This window comes from Rattus norvegicus, chromosome 1, assembly GCF_021556685.1.
Source record: "Rattus norvegicus strain SHRSP/BbbUtx chromosome 1, alternate assembly SHRSP_T2T, whole genome shotgun sequence".
NCBI classification, from domain to species: Eukaryota; Metazoa; Chordata; class Mammalia; order Rodentia; family Muridae; genus Rattus; species Rattus norvegicus.
This window is the reverse complement of record NC_141534.1, coordinates 231,782,736-231,804,256: the sequence shown is the minus strand read 5'-3', so window position 1 is coordinate 231,804,256 and position 21,521 is coordinate 231,782,736. Positions and strand designations below refer to the sequence as shown.

General features: G+C 42.6%; 1 protein-coding gene and 1 long non-coding RNA gene across 3 annotated transcripts in view; one reads left to right on the top strand and one right to left on the bottom strand.

Annotated features, from left to right (window-relative positions):
* The first annotated feature begins 785 nt into the window (after positions 1 to 785).
* Gda (guanine deaminase) overlaps positions 786 to 21,521 on the top strand; it is a 79,368-nt gene continuing 58,632 nt past the window's right edge. The window contains exon 1 of one of the 2 annotated variants that reach the window (XM_087594299.1): positions 786 to 1,010. In XM_087594299.1, coding sequence (XP_087450425.1) covers position 1,010 — 1 coding nt within the window. In that variant the 5' untranslated portion in view covers positions 786 to 1,009. 2 annotated transcript variants of the gene reach the window in all.
* Positions 8,515 to 21,521, bottom strand: part of LOC120100000 (uncharacterized) — an 83,283-nt gene continuing 70,276 nt past the window's right edge. Inside the window, exon 3 of the long non-coding RNA XR_015653069.1 lies at positions 8,515 to 10,484. This is a non-coding gene — a long non-coding RNA (uncharacterized LOC120100000). The remainder of the gene's footprint in view (positions 10,485 to 21,521) is intronic.

Below are 21,521 nucleotides of genomic sequence, written 5' to 3'. Positions count from 1 at the left end.
TCAGAGGGAGCCCAGCGTTGTGGGGAGCAGTAGAAGAAGCCTGAGATCCACACTTTGAAGGTAACCAGAAAGTCCTGCCTGCAGGACCTAAGTACACGAGCCTGAGGCTGTTGTCTGGGGAGGGAACCCGGACAGGTTTTGCAGTGACTTGACCTAGGCTCTGATATCATGAAAGAGGAATTGAGGACTTTAGACTGGAAACTTGCAATTGGTCTCTAGATTCCTACCCTTGTACTTCGGCTCACAGCTGCTGGGAATGTTATCTTGTATATGGGTGGGCAAAAGGACTAAAATATTGACCTCAGTGGAAGAGAGGGACTTTGAGATCTAGATTAAACATTGATGGGTGGAGATCCCTGTAAAGTTCCATAAAAGTCAAGCTTCCAGAACCCCACAAAGAATGAGCCCATAGTCAGCATCCCTCACACTCAGGAAGGGAAGCTGGCTACAAGGTGTACTGTTCCAACTGACATTTCACTTTTCCCCATGTTTGGTGCACGTTCGGAATCTGGTGCTCAAGTTGAGCCCTAGGAGTATAGAAGACTCAGAGAAGACAGTCTAGGTGTACAATGAAGGCAAGGTAGAGTGGCTTGATGTCGATAACTCAAGGAGTTAACACATCCAAAACCAACGCAGGGGTGGGGAGGGAAACCACACCCCAAAGGAGCTGGAGCCAACTCGCTGGAGAAAATCCTATTGGCATCCAGAAGGCAGGGAGCCAGCCCCTGGGCGCGGCCTGCAGGGGGCAGGCGATCGCTTGGGGAAGCGGGGGCAGGACGAGCCCCAAGAGCCAGCAGCTCCCGCTCTGCAGCCACAGGGACCGACCGCTCTGCGCCCGCCCGGTGCACCCTCTTTGGTCAGTGAACTTGCGCTGCCCCGCTGCTGCCATGTGTGCGGCTCGGACGCCGCAGCTGGCGCTCATCTTCCGAGGGACTTTCGTCCACTCCACCTGGACCTGCCCCATGGAGGTGCTTCGCGATCACCTTCTTGGCGTGAGCGACAGCGGCAAAGTGAGTGGGCATCGGGTCCCGCGCACCGCGGACAGGTGGAGGGACCCTGGCGAGGCACCGCGCGTTCAGGGTTCGCTCCTGTAGAGCGAGCACGGTGGCTCCAGAGTTGAACTTTGGCGTTTGACTTCTAGGGAAGTCAGACTATCTGGTCACCGGGTTTGTAGCCTGGCTAGGGCGGAATGACACCCCAGAAGCCTGGAACAGCAGAGTACTCACACCGCACTGTAGGCATCCCTAGAAAACATGGTTGAATTTTTTGCCTTGCGACAGAGCTGACCAGGGTGGGGTGGGGGATCATTTGATTAGTGTTGTTTGCTGTATTCATCAGATAGAATAAGCAAAAGCACCTGGTTTCATTCACGGGCTAAGTCATCAAACAATGCATTAACACTACGTGCTACACAAGTTTAATGCTGGAAGGGAGAAACTGGAGAAAACCTCTCTCTCTCTCTCTCTCTCTCTCTCTCTGTCTCTCTCTCTTACACACACACACACACACACACACACACACACACACACACACACACAGCCATTTGAATAAAAACAAGCTGTTTCATTTTTAAGGTTCAAACTGCCTTCTGAGTTTATAGATTTTTATGCCCTCCCCCCAAATTCGATTTCCACAAGTGTCCTATGATGTCTGTCTGATACTTCTTTGTCACACAGATGGTGACTATATATATTAGCAACGTCCTGGCCAGTTTGATAAGTGAAGTCATGTCATTTTGAGGATTTTTAATTGTTTCTCAAATTATACCAGTTTGTGGTCTGCCAAGTTGAAGACACTGACATTGACAGTATTGAATTATGACTTAGATTTGGGAGTAACCAAACCTAATATTCTTAAAGATTTTTTTAAACATCTGTGTGTGTGTGTGTGTGTGTGTGTGTGTGTGTGTGTGTGTGTGTGTGTGTATACAAATATTGAAAGTAACATGTGTGGTCAGAAAACAATGTGCTCTCTCTGTTGGTTCTCTCCTTAGTCCACATGGATTCCAGGGACCGAACCCAGGTCCTCAGGCTTGGTGGCAAGCACTTTTACATGCTGAGCCACCACACAGGCTTCCAATCTTGTGGTACTTGATTTTTTTTGTTGTTGTTGGTACATTGGGAAGCATGATGTTGCGTTTCCAAGGTGATAAAATTCTCAGAGCTCACCTAATGGAGAGACTTCAGTAAACCTGGAGACCTGCATGCATATCCACTCCACGCCTGGGGTATGGTCCTGTGTAAAGTCCCCGAGAAACCAAATACAGACACTGAGAGGCTGGAGACAGAGAGGGGATGCTAGTTTGGCCATAGAAGCTTCTCAAGCTCGTAGCTTTCTGTTTGGAATTAATCTCCCACCCCCTCAATTCTGATAGAGTAACTGATGCAACAGTATGTTCGGGGGCATGATGGAAATAAGTAAGGGAAGGAAGCACGTTTTCAGAAAATGAGTCGTTCCTTGAGTTTATACGGAAGAATAAGAGTGTCCTGAACATGCAATTAGTGGTTGAGTCAGAGAGCCCGTTCCTCTGGGAGCATACTGAGACTCTTAGTTTGCAGAGTGTGCCATTACCACAGGAGACAAAATTAACCAGAAATTGGCCACCACAGAGGTGGGCTAGTCAAGATACAAAGCTGAAACTCCCCCTTGTCACGGGATTGTTAGCTAATGTTCTTCTTCTGAGTGTAAGACAGGAAATTACCCCTTCCCTGGGCTTAAAGGGAGAGGATGTTGCATGTATTTCAGTATTTGATCTCCCTTGTGTTAAAATAGAGAGTGTTTTACAATTGGGATTTGCTAAGATAAACCGCTTATTTACATATTTATCATTTGAACACCTAAAGGTGCATGAAAACTAGAATATCCTTGAAGTAAGCTAATTCTCATTAGTTGCCTCTGAATTTTACTGAGCTAGTGTCAGGACATAGCTTGGGATGGATTTGGGAATATCTGGAAGTGCTTGTGAAACTCCTGGCTCCTGGACAGTATCCTCAGAGAACCCACAGGCCTTGGGTGGAGTCTTAAAGGCATCTCTGGAGGCTCAGGCAAGGCAGCGAGCATGTGACCCACCTTCTGAGAGGTCCTGGCAAATCCCTTGTATGAAATGTCTAAATCTCACTTCACTTCAGACCTAGGTCTGGGGCAAAATCTCAGGGAAGGAAAGGGGCAGCATTTCTTGTCTTTTCTCTAGATCTAACCCCTCATTTCAGGATTTAAGATTAAAGAATGATAATGATTATGTTTAATTCATTCAAGTACAGCACATTAAAAATTACTTGATACATTTAAAAAAGCAAAACAATATTAAAAAAAACCCTCTGCAGGCAACATTTTGGTATTACTTAGAATTCAGAGTTAATTTTTACACTCAAGAAGTATGTAGCTTTTTTTTAAAAAAAATGACTCCAAGATGAATTTGAAATTCATTTTCAAATATTTCATTTATCTTGAAACACAGTGTGCTCAAATATTACTGTTACCTAGCTCTTCCCACATACATCAGGGTCAAGTTGACTCTAAAGAATCAAAAATTAGAACTTTCAGTGTGCACTTACAGAGAACCCAGAGTGAGGAAAGAGAACTGCCTGGAGGTAGTGTCTTGGGTGGTAGAAGCAAATTCTGTGTAGAAACGAAGCCCTGGGTAACAACGTTCACTTGTTACCTGCTTTGAGACTAAGAATGAGAAATGAACCTCTCCCAGGCTGTAGAGAAGTTTTAATCAAGCAACATGGTTGGCAATGGATCACATCCAAAGACCTAGGTCTATGTGCTTTGGCTGGAATGCAGACATGCTACCACCTTTAATCCCTCTGGCTAGAATAAAGACACATACTTACTACATACCTTTAAGGTAAAATTAGTTTGTAGAAGGAAACAGCCATGGTCGAAAGTGACATCTAATTGAAGGGCAATCTAAGTGATGAATCAGAGTAAGATTTGACAGGAAGAGTCAGAGATAGGATACGCCCAGTTCACAGGAGAACAGCACAGGAGACAAGCTATTTAAGAGCAGTGTAGGGGGAGGTCAGTCAGTTGGAAGTCAGTGCAGTGAGGTGGAGCCGAGTTCCTTCATGAATTCATGTGGTTCAGTGCAGGTTACCAGCGACAGTTGAAGCCAGAGAATCAGAAGAAACCAGAAGAGTAGAACAAATTGCCAGAGTTCGTTTGAGTCCAAGCAGAGCAATTCAGTGGGAAGCTGAGAGAAGCCAGATCGAGTCAGTCAGCTTAGAGAAGAGTTTGAGCCAGAGCAGCTGAGTTGAAGCAGCCAGCCAGAGTTCAGAAAGAGCTAGAAAGGGTGAACTTATTCAGCCTTAACCCTCTAAGATGATATTTATATCTGGAAATTAATGTTACTTTTATACCAAGCTTCAGCCTCTTCCTTTATAGAGTCAGATTTAAATCAGGTACAGAACGAGCTGAGGTGTGAACACGTCTGCACTTAGTTGAGACTTTGCTCACACTATGATCATTCTTCCTCTACTCTTTTCCTCTGTTTCTGGTAAACCCGAAGCCTCTTGCCCATCCTGGCATGTTTGTATCTTTCTGCATGTGCAACTAAGTGATTGATAGAGAAGGAAGCTGAGGTCTGGAACAAACCTGGGCAAGAAGCACTGTTGCCGGGCCTCAGCTGTGCATTTTTTGTGGTCATGTCAGCCATTAGTGCATCATGACACAAAGCTGTATCTGGGAAGATCTTATGGTCCTTAGTTGCTAGGTCACTGGACCATTATTGTCAGGATTTCTGAATCCTCATAGTATGGCTTCCACTACAGTGAAGAAGCAGGTTGGAGGAATCATACATCTACAGATCTGGTGGGATAGTCAGCTTTTGAAATTTGGACCAACACCCATGTTCTATTTCCCATACCAGTGTGCTTCCCTAGGGAATAGCCACTGGATTAAAAACAAATAGTTTAGGGGTTAAGAGCCCGGATGCTCTTCTAGAGGTCTAAACATCTACACAGCTGGTCACAACTATCTGTATCTCTAATTCTAGAGGACCCGATCTCCTCCACCCATTTTGTATATGCACACCCCCCCCCTCTCTCTCTCTCTCACACACACACACACACACACACACACACACACACACACACACTACCATTTTAGTCAATAAACCAAGCTTGTGGTAATAAAAGAAAGATCAAAAACTGGGTTCCTCCCTGAAGATAAGCAAATGAGTAGAGTATGCAAATGGCCCTAGAGAGATCTATAATCTAGTGAGATATTAACCAGATCCACTGTGACCTGTTAGAATTGGACTGGTCTGAGTGTAGAGGGAAGGTTTTCTCCAGCTGAACAACACATCGTGACATTTAAATAACGATGTTCAGGGTAAATAGAGATCCATCGGCAGGTTAGATTCGGAACCTATAAGAATCTTCTAGATGGAGGAAATGGCCTGTGAAAATATCCTGGGGTTAGAAGGGATGGAAGGCAAAGGTAATTTAGAAGCCACAAGTTGAGGAGGATACCACAGTATAATACACTGCAGGTGGGTGGGAGCTATGCAGAAGTGGACGACAATTCTTCAGGATAAAGAATGCGTGGGGATGTGGATAGGCTAAGAAGGGGAGCTTGGAGATCACTACAGTGGGTTACCTGAATCAGAGTGTTCATGAACTCCTAAGGCTGTCTTTGTCACCTACACCCATATGAATCTGGTCAACTCAATGCTCCGATTTCTAGGATTTTATTATCCTTATTCTTATTATTATCTCATAAGGTAGTAGGACATATTGAATTATTTTATAAGTGTACATTATGTAGGATAATTCCATACAGGTTGTCCAGGGCCAATATATAGCAGCAGCTTTGGTTGTCCGTGGAAAAGATTAGTTGTGGACAGAATAGGCAGCTATTTAGAGCAAGTCAACTGGATTGAGTGATGGCTTGTGCACATAGTGTTATTTCTAGCTTTTGGAGCCTGAAGCCATGTCTATAAACACATGTAGACAGTACATACCAATGCTGTGTAAGAATATGCAGATGTGTGCAGGAGGCAGCATCTGCCCAGTGATAGAAAAGTCTTTGTAAAGGAAGCAGTCGTTGATCTGGACCTCAAAGAAAAGATAGAATTTGAACATGCAGAGAAAGACTCGGTAGATCTGGCAAAGGGTTCTTTAGTTCCCCAAATTGACAGGATGAAAGAGTCCTATTTCATCTGCCATTGCTTTATAATCTTGCTTTGCTGAAGTTCTCAGTCTGAATGATAAATCTCTGGCTTTGAGTCATCCCTTCCTCCTGCTTGGGAGGGTGAAGAGCTACTTTCCTGCCAAACTCACAAACTCAGAATATTGTCCTAGTCCTGTAGAGAGAAATTGGATGTAACCATCCTAGGGAGGAGGCTGCTGGGGTAGGAACATGGGTTTTATAAAACGATACATTTGTGCTCAAGTTATCACAGGAGTATCCTGTGACTTTCTGAGGTCTTGAGAACCAATTTCTCCACCTAAAATATTCTTAGCAGGGATTGGAGAGATGGTTCAGTGGGTAAGAGTATTTGCCCAAGTTCAAATCCCCAGCATAAAAATGTGGCCTGGCTGCATATACTTGTAACCCCAGCAATAAGGTCAAGGGTGAAGGCAGGCAAATCCTGGAAGCATGCTGACCAACTAGATTAACCCTAAGAGTAGATTTCCAGTTCAGTAAGAGACCCTGTCCCAAGCAGTGCAATGGGAGGTGATCAAGAAAGACACAACCTCTTCTACACCCTTTTGTGCACACATAGGAGCATGTTCCCACATAATGCAAATTCAATACTTACAGCACACATACACAGGTGTACACACACACACACACACACACACACACACACACACACGAAGCATATTCACACACACAAAGTGTGGCAAAAATTTGGTTATTCACTCAAGAGCCATGACTACCTTTTTATTCACACACACTGATTTTGATTAGCCTCTAATGTACTGGGCTTGAGGATACACTATGATAGTAGCCAGTCATAGAAAGTTTGTAGCCCTGGAGTCATGGTTTCATTTTGTGACTTCTTAGTCTCAATGATAAAGGAAATTAAAAGCATTGGATTCTGAAGGGAGCTCAAGGATCATTTTTAAAAAAAACTATCTTAGAGTTTGAGAGAAACAGAGTAGTAAACCTATAAATCTCAGCAGCTGCTGGGAGCTAGAGAAAAAGAGACCATGGTACCTTTCAGGTTAGGGTCTAAGACTCAGCGATGGAGATCAGCAAGCAGCCATACTGAAGTAGGGTGGGATGAGTGTCTCCAAAGAGTGAGAACATCTTGTGTGCTGGGGCAAGTGTGCTTAGGATCTTGGCTTGTATCAAAAGAGATAGAAAGATGAAGGGAAAAGTTATGCCTTTTGAGTTAGAACCCAGAAATTAGGCAGACCTAACAGTGATCTATAAGCAATAGCATGAGAGAGGGGCTCTTGAAATGTATATTATCTTATCAATTATTCCTCCCATTCCTTTTGTCGGTCTTCAAGGTACATCAGCTTTCCTAACAGGTGGTGTCCCATCTAGGTAATTGCCAGATTCAGTTGGGTTAATCTCTTAAAGGAGGGGATGGTCAAGTATAATGTTCTACTGTGCCCAAGCCATCATCTAATCCAGTTGATCCAAATAGTTTATAATATTTGGGGCCAGTTTACAACGTCAGGTCTCTACCCAGAGAGGCATTTCAGGGCTCATTGGATGTTCTTAGGGTTAGGGAGAGGTCATTCAATAATTAATATCTTAACTATCTAAGTATAGTCTCCCTGAAGGTTTAGGATGACAGGCAAAAGAGAAGCGATGTTAAATCGAAGATGGAAACTAAGGTGACCCCATTTCTAGAATGTTCACATCTCTAGTATTTAGCCTTGGGGGCTGTTATGGGTTAGTAAAGGAAGGTGAAATTAATTCTGCTAAGGATGCAATTTCATTCCTTCCCAAGGATTGATAGCTGTTTTCCCCACTGTCTTCTGACTGGCTCTAATTCTTCCCAACTATCAATGTCTTTTCAGGCACTCCCACCCAGCCATGCCCAGCCACACTGCCTAGGAATGTTCATTCATATTCATTTCCACTGTTGTTCTCCAAAATGTCCCTTGTCTCTTGACTGAGATATTATTGAAGCCTCTTGTCTCTCTCCCTAGTGTTTCCTCCACAGGACTGACCGCCATTTTCTTGGATCATGGGTAGTTCTTCTGCAGCCATTGGTGGCGCACTATTGACTGTAAAGTCCGAATGTCTCTTAGAAGGAATTTTAGACATGACAGTCTTTCTAATGTGTTTTTCCAATGCCATTTCTCTGTCAAATGGAATAGATTGACTATGACTCGTTCACACCATGAAGCAGGCATAAGCCGAGGAACAATCCCATGACACTAGGCCCTTCTATGCTCCCATGATTTGTGTCTCTGTCTAGAATAGCCCTCTTTTTCTTGCATCCCAGTTTCCATTGCACCTGTGTCACATTGAAATCTTTTGATTTTTTTCTTTGTTTTTTTTAGATATTTTTATTTACATTTCAAATGTTATTCCCTTTCCTGGTTTCCTGTCCATAAGCCCCCTATCCCATCCCTCTCCCCTTTTTCTATAAGGATGGTCCCTCTCCCCAACAACCGACCTTCCTCCCTCCCTACCCTGATGTTCCCCTACATTGGGGAGGGGTCCAGCCTTGGCAGGACCAAGGACTTCTCCTCCCATTGGTGCCCAACAAGGCCATCCTCTGCTATATACGCAGCTGGAGCCGTGGGTCTGTCCATGTGTACTCTTTGGATGGTGGTTTAGTCCCTGGGAGCTCTGGTTGGTTGGTATTGTTGTTCTTATGGGGTTACAAGCCACTTCAGCTCCTTCAATCCTTTCTCTAACTCCTCCAACGGGGACTCCATTCTCAGTTCAATGGTTTGCTGCTAGCATTTGCCTCTGTATTTGTCATACTTTGGCAGAGCCTCTGAGGAGACAGCTATATCAGGCTCCTGTCAGCATTCACATCTTGCCTTCATCAATATTGTCTAGTTTTGGTGGACGTGTACACACACACACACACACACACACACACACACACACACACACACACACATCCCCAGATGGGGCAGGTTCTGAATGGCCATTCCTTCAGCCTCTGCTCCAAACTTTGTCTCAATATCCCCTCCGATGTGTATTTTTGTTCCCCCTTTTAAGGTGAACTGAAGCATCTGCTCTTTGGTTGTCCTCCTTCTTGAGCTTCATGTGGTCTGTGAATTGTATCTTGGGTATTCCAAGCTTCTGGGCTAATATCCATTTATCAGTGAGTACATACCATGTGTGCTTTTCTGTGATTGGGTTACCTCACTCAGGGTGATATTTTCTAGTTCCATCCATTTGCCTATGAATTTCATGATGTCATTGTTTTTGATAGCTGAGTGGTACTCCATTGTGTAGATGTACCACATTTTCTGTATCCATTCCTTTGTTGGAGGGCATCTGGGTTCTTTCCAGATTCTGGCTATTATGAATAAGGCTGCTATGAATATAGTGGAGCATGTGTCTTTGTTATATGTTGGAGCATCTTTTGGGTATATGCCCAGGAGTGGTATAGCTGGGTTCTCATGTCCAATTTTCTGAGGAACTTCCAGACTGATTTCTAGAGAGGTTGTACCAGCTTGCAATCCCACCAACAATAGAGGAGTCTTCCTGTTTCTCCACATCCTCACCAGCATCTTCTGTCACCTGAGTTTTTTGATCTTAGCCATTCTGACTGGCATGAGATAGAATATTACTATTTTAAACCTTGGTTTTAGTTTCTCCAAAGTTCCTCTGGTCACCATTTCGCAACTGGATAACAGTTTCCTTGTCAGCCCAGTTTTGCATGTGCTTCAAATAAGTATTTTCTTAGTAATTACGAGATGACTTCTGAAGCCAGATTGTGAATTTAACTCTCAGCTCTTTCACTTATCTGGAACAAATTTCCTTATGTATCTTGGCCTCCACAACTGAGGGTTATGTTTTGAAGTTTAATGCTCATTGTGAGGTACTAAGAGGGCAGACACTTGATTCGAGGATAAGGTTTAGAAGGTGTGGTCCTTGATATGTGAATCAGATTGGGTAAGATCCTTAGAGTTTACTTCCCATTGTAAAATTGGTGTTTTTATAAGTGAAAGACAAGAATACACACACACACACACACACACACACACACACACACACACACACACACCCAGTCTCACTCTATGGTGCTCTGCACTACCTCAGGACTCTGCCAACTCTCTTTGAATAACCACATTCACAGTGCTGTAAAACCAGCAGGAGATGTGGACTAAGATTGAAGGTGTGTCAGTTCTGAGATGTTTGTCTCCCTTTCTTGTGTGCTCAAAGGTCAAGGTTCAATTCATCACCACCACAAAACTTTTTATTGTTTTTTTCTTCCTCCATTCGATGTACTTTATTGTCTTTTTTTATTATAGAAAACTCATATGCATTAGCTCTATCTGATTTGTGTCCATTCTCATTCAAATCGTAAGTTTATGTTCATGCTGCATCTGTAAAGAAGGAGAAAATATGTGAAACTTCCTAGCCAACACAGGCTCTTTCAAATAGTATAGGTATTCAGTAGATATTTCTCCAGTCTTCTGAAAAACTGTAGCAACTGTTATACAATTTGTCTTTCTTACATGCCTTAGTAAGAACACTATTGGATATAATTCAATATGGTCTCAGGAGTGATTTTTATTGAACAAAATATAAATGTTCAGAAGCCGTGATGATGATTAAATTCATTCTGCTTTGTAAATGATGTTATTTTAAAGAAGATTTTGTTTTATGATAAAATGCAAGAATTAAGGTTTGCTTTTCTGATTTTGCTCCCTCTAATATATCATACTTTTACTGGTTTATTCTACAGAAATTGAGTGCCTGCTGTTTATACATGCTTGGTATACCAAAGAACTAGGTTCTTAACCAATTCCTCAGGAGCAATATGTTCCAGCTTCAAAACAATATAGATTTTTCTATGAAAACTCAAGACAATTTTTAAATAAAATTTTTAATGAATTAATTTTCTTCAATGAAAATTAGACTTCAAAATAACACCATTTGTGACTACAATGGCAAGTAACAGAAAGCCCAGAGAAGTGGTGTGGCTTTCTCAGTGAGATACAGAGCAATGTTGGGGTTTGAATCCAAATCTGTTTTCTCTTCAGCATCCACAACTTTCTGAGTCTGATTAAATGACACCTGCCCTCCTTCAGGACCGGGATAGAGATCACCTGTTAAAACATGAGCCTCACAACCAGTAAGACCAGCAAGTCCCTCCCAGGAGAATGGACATTGGGGTTGCTAATCTACTGTAAGCAGCAGAAAAACAAGAGACCCCATCTCAAGGCCAAAGGCAGGAATACCTCAGGTCATCTTCTGACCTCTACAACCCTCCCTGCATCATGGCGTGTGTGTATATACTCACTCATAAACATGAATATTCATACAGACAGAGCACACACACACACACACACACACACACACACACACACACACACACACACACGACCCTACGTATATTTCAGCAACTGAAACATTAACTTTTCCTTTCCATTCTGCCTCCTTGATCCTATACCTATGATTTCCAGACAGGGAGACCCATCATTTATTCCGCAGTGGTGTCTAAGATCTCTGACCTGTCATCCCTTCTTTGTTCCTTCCCCTTGGAACTGTGATACCTCGTTCTTGGACTCTTCCTTCAGCAGTGTTTCCATTTCTTGTCGGTAAGGATATTCCTATCTATCAGTTCCCATAGCCCATCAAATCTAAGTAACATCTGGATGTATCAAAATATCCTCACCCTTCTCACAACTGCAACCTTAATTAATTTACTCACTTTACGTCCCAATTGCACCCCCTCCTACCTCTCCTTTCCTCCTAGTCCTACCCTCACATACTCCTACCCCCATCACCTTACTCCTCTTGGGTGCAATCCTGCCCTGACACATCCTGTTGTGGCAGGATTAAGTGCATCCTCTCCCACTGAGGCCCAGCCAGGCAGTCCAGTTTGGGGGAAAGGATCCCATGGCAGGCAACAGAATCAGAGACAGCCCCAGATCCGGTTGTTAGGGGAGCCACATGAAGACCAAGCTGCACATTTGCTACAAATGTGTAGGGGTCCTAGGTCCAGCCCTTGTACGCTCTTTGGTTGGTGGTTCAGTCTAAGTGGCTTTTTTTTTTTTTTTTTGATTGCTGGTTGATGTGGGTGGACCCAGCCCTCTATGTGCAGTATCATTCCTGGGCAAGTAGGCCTGGACTGTCTAAAAAAAGTAGTTAAGACGAGGAAAGCAAGCAGGTATACACAGGGTTCCTCCATGGTTCCTGCATCAGGTTCTGCCTTCATGTCCTTGCCTTGAGTTCCTATGCTGGCTTCTCTTGATGGACTATTGCCATGGACCACTCAGACGGAGGACACCGCCTGAGAAGCAGGGCTCTGGTACTCAGGAAGGCACAGGTTTGGTGCGATGACAGACAGACACAACACACTAGGGTGGTTTGAATCTGCTGCGATTTTACCGAAATCTGCTTTGTGGCTATATACAATGCTTGAACAGGAGCTAATTTTTCGCCCCCCCGCCAGGGCACACTCAAACAATAACCAAGAAAAAAGTTTAACAGTTTACATGAAGTTCAGAATAGAAAGTAAAACAGGAAATAAACTTTCCTGAGAATCAGACTGGTGCCAGACAGTGATCATAAACCTCATTTATCTTGATCTCTAAACATCATCTCTCGGATAACAACAGGACAGCCAGCTGTAAGGAATCCTTAGTCTTTTACTCTCTCTTAGCCAAAATTTATGTAATTGTCTTTTTAAAGATAGGATAGTTCCTTTTGATATTAGGCAAGCACGGGAACCTGATCTGGCCAAACGTTCTATAAAATTTAAAGAATAATATAGTACTCTCTTTCCATCAATATTAACCCATCTATCACCTTCTTCATCATATGTCCCTGTGTAGGGCAATGGCTCTGCAGTAGTTTTTTAGGTAAAAAAAAAAAATGCTGTTTTTACCTAAAGGAGGGGCCCACCACCTTCCTCTAATAAAATAATGTTTTCTTCCATGTAACTATGTTCCTGTTAGTAGAAAAAGAAACAAAAGAGCAAATATGTAACTCAATCAGCTAGGCAGAAAGTCAAGGAGGAGTGGCCAAGTGTCTCCAGGAGACCAGGTTCTGAGGAACACATATCTCTGGCCTGCTGTCCACGGTTGTTTCGTGTCAGACAGGCTCCACTGGAGCTGGTGCAGCAAAGCCCCTCCTTCTCCCACTTGCTCTTTGTCATGTTTATCACAGCAACAAAAAGCAAACCGGAACAACACACTAGACGCGTACTACTACGTCTACTTTTTGAACATTTCCCAATGTTTAACAAAATAAATTTGAGGGGGCTGGAGAGATGGCTCAGCAGTTAAGAGCACTGATCGGTTTTCCAGAGGTCCTGAGTTCAATTCCTAGCAGCCACATGGTGGCTCACAACCATCTGTAATGGGATCTGATGCCCTCTTCTGGTGTGTTTGAAGATAGCTACAGTGTACTTCTATAAATAAAATAAATAAATCTTAAAAGAAAATTGAGGTCCTACTCAATTTCAGGTATTAGAACAATTAATGTCAGTTGTTTTAGAACCTTGTTCTGTTTTCTTTCGTGTGACAAGGATTTCTGGGGAATATTATAATCCAAATATTCACTATTTCATTACCAGGTAGTGACTAAATCCCCATGCATAGGGTGCTACTCTTATTTTAGAAGCCTTTCTTCACTTTTGAACAAGTATATACATATACAAATACATATATTGAACTTCTGAACTAAATATTAAAACTAAAGTAAACACTTTATTTTATAGTAGAGGACTGGAAAGTTGATTATTTGAGGAGTAGTTTTAACCCTTTGTGTTGTTAGATTGGTTTTTATTAACCTCCATGATTTTACTTTAAACTTTGTATTTTCTTTTTTTTAAATTGTACAGCATACACCGCACAGTTTCAAGAATATGATTCGGTTTGTCCCTTGTATTCAGAGCATTGGACATTTAGCACTATCGTCAGCTGTGTTTAGCCCTGGAGTTGTTCACTCCCCCACAGGAAACTCATGACCCATTGAGCATCTGCACCAAACTTACTCCCCTCATTCCACTAGATCCACCAACTTGCCTCCTGTATACATAGACTTGTATGTGCTGGATTTTGTTAAGAAAGGGACACAGATAATGGACTACCATTTATGTAGGGCTTTATTTACCTGTACTGTTTCGAAGCTTATTGTGTCATGGTGTATGCCCAAACCCATTCCTTTTTACAGCTCAATACTCTTTTGTTGTTTGATTATGCCATATTTAAAAAAAAATCTGTTCTTCAGCGGAGGCACATTTGGGATATTTATGCCCTTTGGCTACTGTCAACAGTTTTTCTATGAACATTTTATCCACAAATTCTGAAAACCAATTTATTTTCGAAAACACAGTTTCATGGTTCCCAGTTGCCTCACTGTGGGTTACATCTGGCCTTATTGATCACCTAGGCTTCCATATTGTATGCTTCGTGTCTTTGTTCATACCCCTTTCACCTCCCATCTTCTGTAAGAATGTTCCTTCGAGGACTTGAACTGAGCCTGGCTAGATACACCTATAATCCCAGCAAGCAGGAGATGGGGGCAGGAGGGCGAGAAGAAGTTCAAAGCCAGCCTCAGTCTCAACTACATCATGAGTTAGAGACTAGCCTGGTCTACCTGAAACTCTATCTCAAACCAAAAAAAAAAAAATCTGATAATTTAACCCTCACTTCCTTAATGAGGTCCTTGCTGACGGCACTCCTAACTTTCAGCACAGGCAAGGCAGACCCCTGACATTTTTTGAATGCTCTACTTTTTTGCTTAGAATCTTTTATGGCCTTTCTTTGAGTTCAGGAATCTTCCCCATAGTCTAACCTTGAGATGAGTCCTTGGCTTTCATACTTTTGTGTAGACCATACTTGAATCTGGTAGGCACTCTGATGAGGATATGCTGGGTAAACAATGTTAGGCTTTTTTGTTGTTCTTTTGTTTTTACCATGGTTTAACATGATTGGAAAAGTTGACTTTACATACCAGTCAAATGGATTTTGGCAAAATGGAAAACCCTGTCTTCCAAAGGATTTGAATGAGAATTCTGGGATTTTGCAGAGTAGATACTGAGTAACACCGCATTTGGCAAGGGGAGCTCTTGCTGGTCTCATGTCCCGGTATATAATTAAGACCCTTGAAAAAGTAGACTTTTAATTAGACCTGAAACCTCGCACACAGCTCTCTATGCCGTTGACTTAAGTAAAAGGCATAATGTAGATCACAAAGGCCACTTAGTCCTCTAATTCCACAGTGTGGCGGAGGCTTTGGTTTTTATGAAAGGGCAATTTAACTTGGAGCGCTGATTGAAAATCACCACTTGACAATTTATAGTCCTGGAACATGGTACACCCTCTGCAAATAAGAGCTCTTATTAGCCGTGTCCTGTTCTTCACAGCATTTGACAGTACTTTTGCAAAAAACTCAAAACACCGAAAACTGGCATCCAATGAGTGCTTCGGAGTGAAAGAATGAACAGAACGGACTGCAATTCAGAGCATAGAGTAGACAAGGCACAGTTACTAGTCCCGGCTGTTTTGATCAGTGTGCTTAGCCCTAGGAAGTAGCATCATTAGTGCCTCTACACAGCAAGGCAAATAGCTTTGTCCTGTACTACTCAGCCCAGTAACTGTTGTTGGGTTTTGCTTTTCTGTGTGGAGGGGAACAGGTACATGGGGCTGTGTATGCTTGAAAGCCTGAGCCCCCTCCCCTTTTAAAAAAACGTGGAAGTTATTTTGAATACCCAGCTCAGTAGATCTATTCAGACTTTATGTTCCGGCAAAGCCTGTGGAGCCATTATGCTCTGAGTTCCTGAAGGCTGACAATAACTGAGGAGAATCTAGAATGTTTGAATGTAAATGGTCTCCATAGACTCATATATTTTTGAATGCTTAGTCAACCATGATTGGCATTTTGAGAAGGATTAGAAGGATTAGGAGGCGTGGCCTTGTTGGAGGAGGTATGTCACTGGGGGTGAGTTTGAACTTTCAGAAGCCCTCGGCAGCCCCGGACTCATTCTCTCTGCCCACAGATCAGAATGTAGCTCTTAGCTACTGCTCAGTGGCTGCCTGTATGCCTCCATGCTCCCTGCCATGGTGACGATGGGCTAACCCCCTGAAACTGTAAGCCAGCCCCCAGTTAAATGCTTTCTATTATAGGAGTCGTAGTGGTCATGGTGTCTCCTCATAGCATTAGAACAGGGACTCACAGAAGTCAAATGCATGTGAGTTGGTCTATAATATCTACCAAGGGGGGAAGTACTGAAGGCTGTGTAGAGATTTAAGTCCAGAGGACTTGGCCTATTTTGAGGAGGTGCTTCAAAGAGGCATCTCTGACGAAAGCACATTTGAGCTTTGCTTGAAGGTTATGGAGATATTAATTAGAAAGAGAGAGAGATCGGAGAGGCACGTGGGCAGAAAGACTCAGAGGGGAGAGGAACTAGAAACTTTTAGAAGCAGAAAGGCTGCGATGGAGCTGGAGAGATAAGGCAAGCCACACTGAACGATTGTCCCCGTGGCTATCAGAGGACTTTTGCGCAAATGTTTGTGCGTTTGCCACTGTGGCATGAGTACCTACCTCCCTGCCCTGGAGACTTAAACACCGTGCTAATATTTTATGGCTCTTTTCACTTCAAGTGACACACATACATGCATATCACTGATTATGAGTTCCCTTGACACAGCCCTAGTTCACACAGTGTTTTCTAGCTTTCCCATGAGCTGTAGGGAAATTTCTCTCCAAGGGTACTACAGAAGTTAAGATGCTGCTTTTGGTATTAAGTTGACTCCATGTTAAACAACAATACATCATGAAGTTGGAAGGGGGGTCTTGGAGGAGTTGGAAGGCAGAGTGGGCATGGATATGATCAAAACTTGTGAGTGTGTGTGTGTGTGTGTGTGTGTGTGTGTGTGTGTGTGTTTGTGTTTGTGTTTTAAAATGCTTCTTTTTCCCTTTTGTAAGGATTTGGTTTAAGTGGATGCCACAGCATTGACACACATAAATGTTAGAGTTCAGAAGTAATTGTAGCCCTGGTACAAATGAAATAAGAGGGCTGGAGGGATGGCTCAGCAGTTATGAACACTGCTACTTTTGCAGAGGACCCAGGTTTGGTTCCCAGCACCCATGGAGAGGCTGACAACAATCACCTATAATGTCAGTTCCTGTGGATCTGACACCATCTTTGTCCTCCACCGTGCTGCATGCATAGGCACATACATGCTAGCAAAGTATTTATAAACACAAAATTTAAAAATATGTTATTCCAGGCTGGAGAGATGGCTCAGTGGTGAAGAGCACTGACTGGTCTTCCAGGGGTCCTGAGTTCAAATCCCAGCAACTACATGGTGGCACGAAAACACCTGTAATAAGATCTGATGCCCTTTTCTGGTGTGTCTGAAGACAGCTACAGCGTGTGTGTGTGTGTGTGTGTGTGTGTGTGTGTGTGTGTGTGTGTGTTGTGTGTGTGTGTGTGTGTTATTCCTTTTCTTAGGAGTAGAATTTAGTATCTTGTGTCTCTCAGATGCTAGATACAATTAGTATCTTTGTTTCAAAGAGAAGGTTCACTTCTAAAGGTCAAACAGGCATGCTTTTTCCTATAAAAATAAAATTGTTTTACAATGAAATAAACAAATACAACCAAGTAAGACGGTAGAGTTAGATGTCTCCATTATTCAGAATTGCAGAGCTAGGGACATGGATAAGTGATAGAGGACTTGTCTAGAGTGTGCTGAACCCTGTGTACAGTCCTTAGCACTGAGAACAAAGACATCAAAACACAGAAAAACCCTGGGCTCCAGGGAAGCATTTGAAAATGTATCCTTTCTCTTGAAGAACTGAGAACAGACTCCCTATTCTCTCTGCACCTCCCTCCCAGTGATGACTACACGGAAAATGATTTAATCCAGTTGAGCAAAACAACTTACCAGTGACTCACGTTAAGAAGGAAATCACAACCTTTGGCTGCATGAATGGAAGCCTCTACAATCGTTCTCATCCCCATCTGTCCAAACACTCAAGTGGGAAGAAGGAACACAGGATTTTTTTTTTTTTGCTACATTTATGGCAATTGAAATGAGAACAAAGAAAACTGTCTTGTAATTCAGGCAGGATTTAGGAGCTTCAGAAGTAGCATGTGGTTAGAGAGAGTGAGGGATAGGTCAAAAGGTAGAGAGAATAATGGAGCAAGCCAGGCAAGGCAAACTTTTGGACCAACTTTTCAGATCGTTGAATTTTCCATCTTTTGGTCCACACCCTCTGTTGACTTTCCCGATCTGTACAGATCTGTCTGTGAGCCCTGAGATTTGAAGACCTTAAAGAATAAGGCAGGCTGCAGTAAGTAATCTTGTAGGCAGTCTTACTTCCGTTTCAGTGTACTTTTATACACAAATGTAACAAAGAAAGCAGTGATCTCAGGTTGAGTTTAGAAAAACATGATCAGAAAAAAAAATTTTAAAAAGCATGTAAATAAACACATGTTAACAGAGCAGCCCTTTCCAGAACCTTCTCAGTGCCTGGCAAGTCCTATAAATTATATCCAGGGAAGCATGAAAGCAGGGCTGAAGGCCATATCCAGTTGCAGCATATGCTGAGCCCAGCACTCTCAGAACCACCAGAACCAGACTGGGTTCTATAACTGTGCTCTGACATCCAGCAAGAAAAAAAAATGTCCTATAAACTAAATGCAAATAATCGTTGCAGGAGGCAAGAAATCACATCCAAGAACCATCCAGGAAACAAAATGCAGATGAGGTAAAAGCCCTCCACCTTTTTTCCTGGAGCCTCGCTCACAGTTTCCCCAAAGGCGCTGTCCACCATGCGCCATTCCTTTGACCATGTTCTGACAACCACCAATGGCCCTGCTTTATAGTCACTCCTCCACTCCCAGAAACCCCTCACTGTGGCTTCTGAGAGCATCCACGACTCAGTCCACGATGCCGATCTGATGCTTAAAAATGCACTTCTATGCATTAGTCTCCATTTCAAATATTCATAAGAATTTCATTATGTCAACCAGAAAGTCAACCCCCAAGATGAGTTCTTGCACAATTGCTTGAACGTTTAGCAGCTTCATGGGCGTATGACATGACTTAAATAATACCAGATTCTTGGATGTGCTGCCTTTTTGGACACAGCAAAAATGTATTCAAGAACATATTAATCATACTTCTGTCCAGTCTTGGTATTTCTGCTCCCAGGCTCTAGGTGTGAGGATTTGATTGTCAGAGGCCCTGTCACACACAGCTGTGACTTTTTGCTGATCAACCCAGAAGGTAATCTATAGTTTGACCACACTGTTCATTATCTCTTCATTATCTGTGTAGCTTAAGGGCCTCTGTGTAATCTTATCGTGGCATGTGTGTGTACCAAGAAGATTCTGGAAGGGGTGGAGAGATAATGGCTCACTGAATAAGAACACTTGTGTTGTTTTCCAGAGGATTCAAGGTCACCTCACAGTGCCTGCACCAGTCACGCGCTACTACCTGTAAATCCAGCTTCAAGGGTTTAGATGCACTCTCGGGCTTCTGAGGGCGCATGCATGCATACACACACACACACACACACACACACACACACACACACACACAGAGAGAGAGAGAGAGAGAGAGAGAGAGAGACTTTAGAAAAAGCAGTTGAAAAACAAGCAAAGCTTAGCATAATATTTTTGAGACAATCTGTGAATAAGAAAGATGCAAAGATATGCCCTTATAAAAATTTTATTTATTTTTTTTTCAAATTGGTATTGCCACCAATACCAATTGCTATGGTCTACCAATTCTGTGAGTATGCATTGATTGCACCATATTCTGCAGCTGGAGCATGTAATTAGGGACTTAGAATGTGCTCTGCAAACATTCGTGGGATAGGTTGGAAAATGATTATTGCTAGTAATGGTAAATCACTGTATGACCCTGTGTCCCCCAAAGACTCAGTCTGTACTGATGCTGGTACCGGAAGGCAGTGGAAACTTTAGAAAGTAGTATCTCATGTGTGTGTGTGTGTGTGTGTGTGTGTGTGTGTGTGTGTGTGTGAGATCAGATGTTGGGTCCCCAGTTCTTTCTTCTCCATCTCTTTGCATGTTGGCAAAGAGATCAGCAGGGCCACTCTACCACACACTAATATCTACAATGTACTACACCTCTATAGGCCTAGGTATCTATGCACTGACCCACTGAGCCAAAATAATTTTTCCTCTTTATAAACTGATCATTTCAGGTGTTTTTGTCACAGTGATGGAAAAGCCACAGTTGCCATATGCCAGGCACTGATTCAAAATTCAATTTATTATCTCATGTAATTTATCGAAGGGTCTCTGTAAGCTACTTACTGTTTATATGCGGTTTTTTTTTTGTTTTTGTTTTTGTTTTGTTTTTTTTTTTTTTGATGAAGAAACAGTCACCAATAGTTTGAGTTCTTTCTTGAAGGCACTTTCAGTCTAACAGCCTGATTCTATGGGCTATTTATAGCTGTTCTGCTATGCAAACACCTGAAGATTATACCTGTGTTTAAATGTTTGGAGGTGCATGATCATCTTATGCTACAGCCCATCAGCCCTTGTGTGTTTTCATTATCTTCTGCCTTATTGTCTTGCCAGGAAAACCTCGAGGCATTCTTGCAATATGTCAGTGAACTTTCTGAAGCAATTATGTGACCCTTCCAAGGTCATTAATTTAAAAAAAATCAAATTTCTAATTATTCCCAGTGACACTGTCCATGTTGTTACACGAACATTAGAGCCATCTACCATCATATCTATCTACTTTGTCTTTACAGAGTGGACAGTCAGCTGACAGCTGGCAGGACTTCATACGTGCTAGGTAATGACTCTAGCCACACACTGAGCTCCCTGTTAAGGCATTAACATTAGTTGAGGTGAGTTTTGGAAGTGGAGGAAAGTCAACTAAAAGTTGTGTGGCCAGGACTTTTACACAGGAGAAGAATTTGCAAGGCCAGGAGCTGGGCTCCTCCTGAGTTTCGTTTCTTAGCTGCAGTTGCTGTTGAGCTAAGCTAATTCAACAAAGCCAACAGTGTGTTGATCCTGTGAAACCCAACCCCATGTCTATTCCAGAGCTACCACAAAGAATATATGCAAGGAGACAGTATCAAGTCACAGGAAATAGTTCTTATTGGAATAAGAATTGGTCAGAAAAAATGTTTTTTGTTTGTTTGTTTGTTTTTATAAAGTTTATCTTCCACCCCTGAGGTAGAACCCTTTCAATTCAGGTAATTCTTACCAATTCAGGTAAGAGATCCCTGTAGCTGAATTTCCAGGAGGAAATTGTCTCCATTATTTTGTTTTAAAAATATTCAGAAGAAAACAAAACATATTCTTGGGGATGGCTCAGTGGTTAAGAGTACTGGACGTTCTTCTAAAAGTCCTAGGTTCAATTCCTAGCACCCATATGGCAGCTTACAACCATCTATAAAGTCAGTTCCAGGGACTC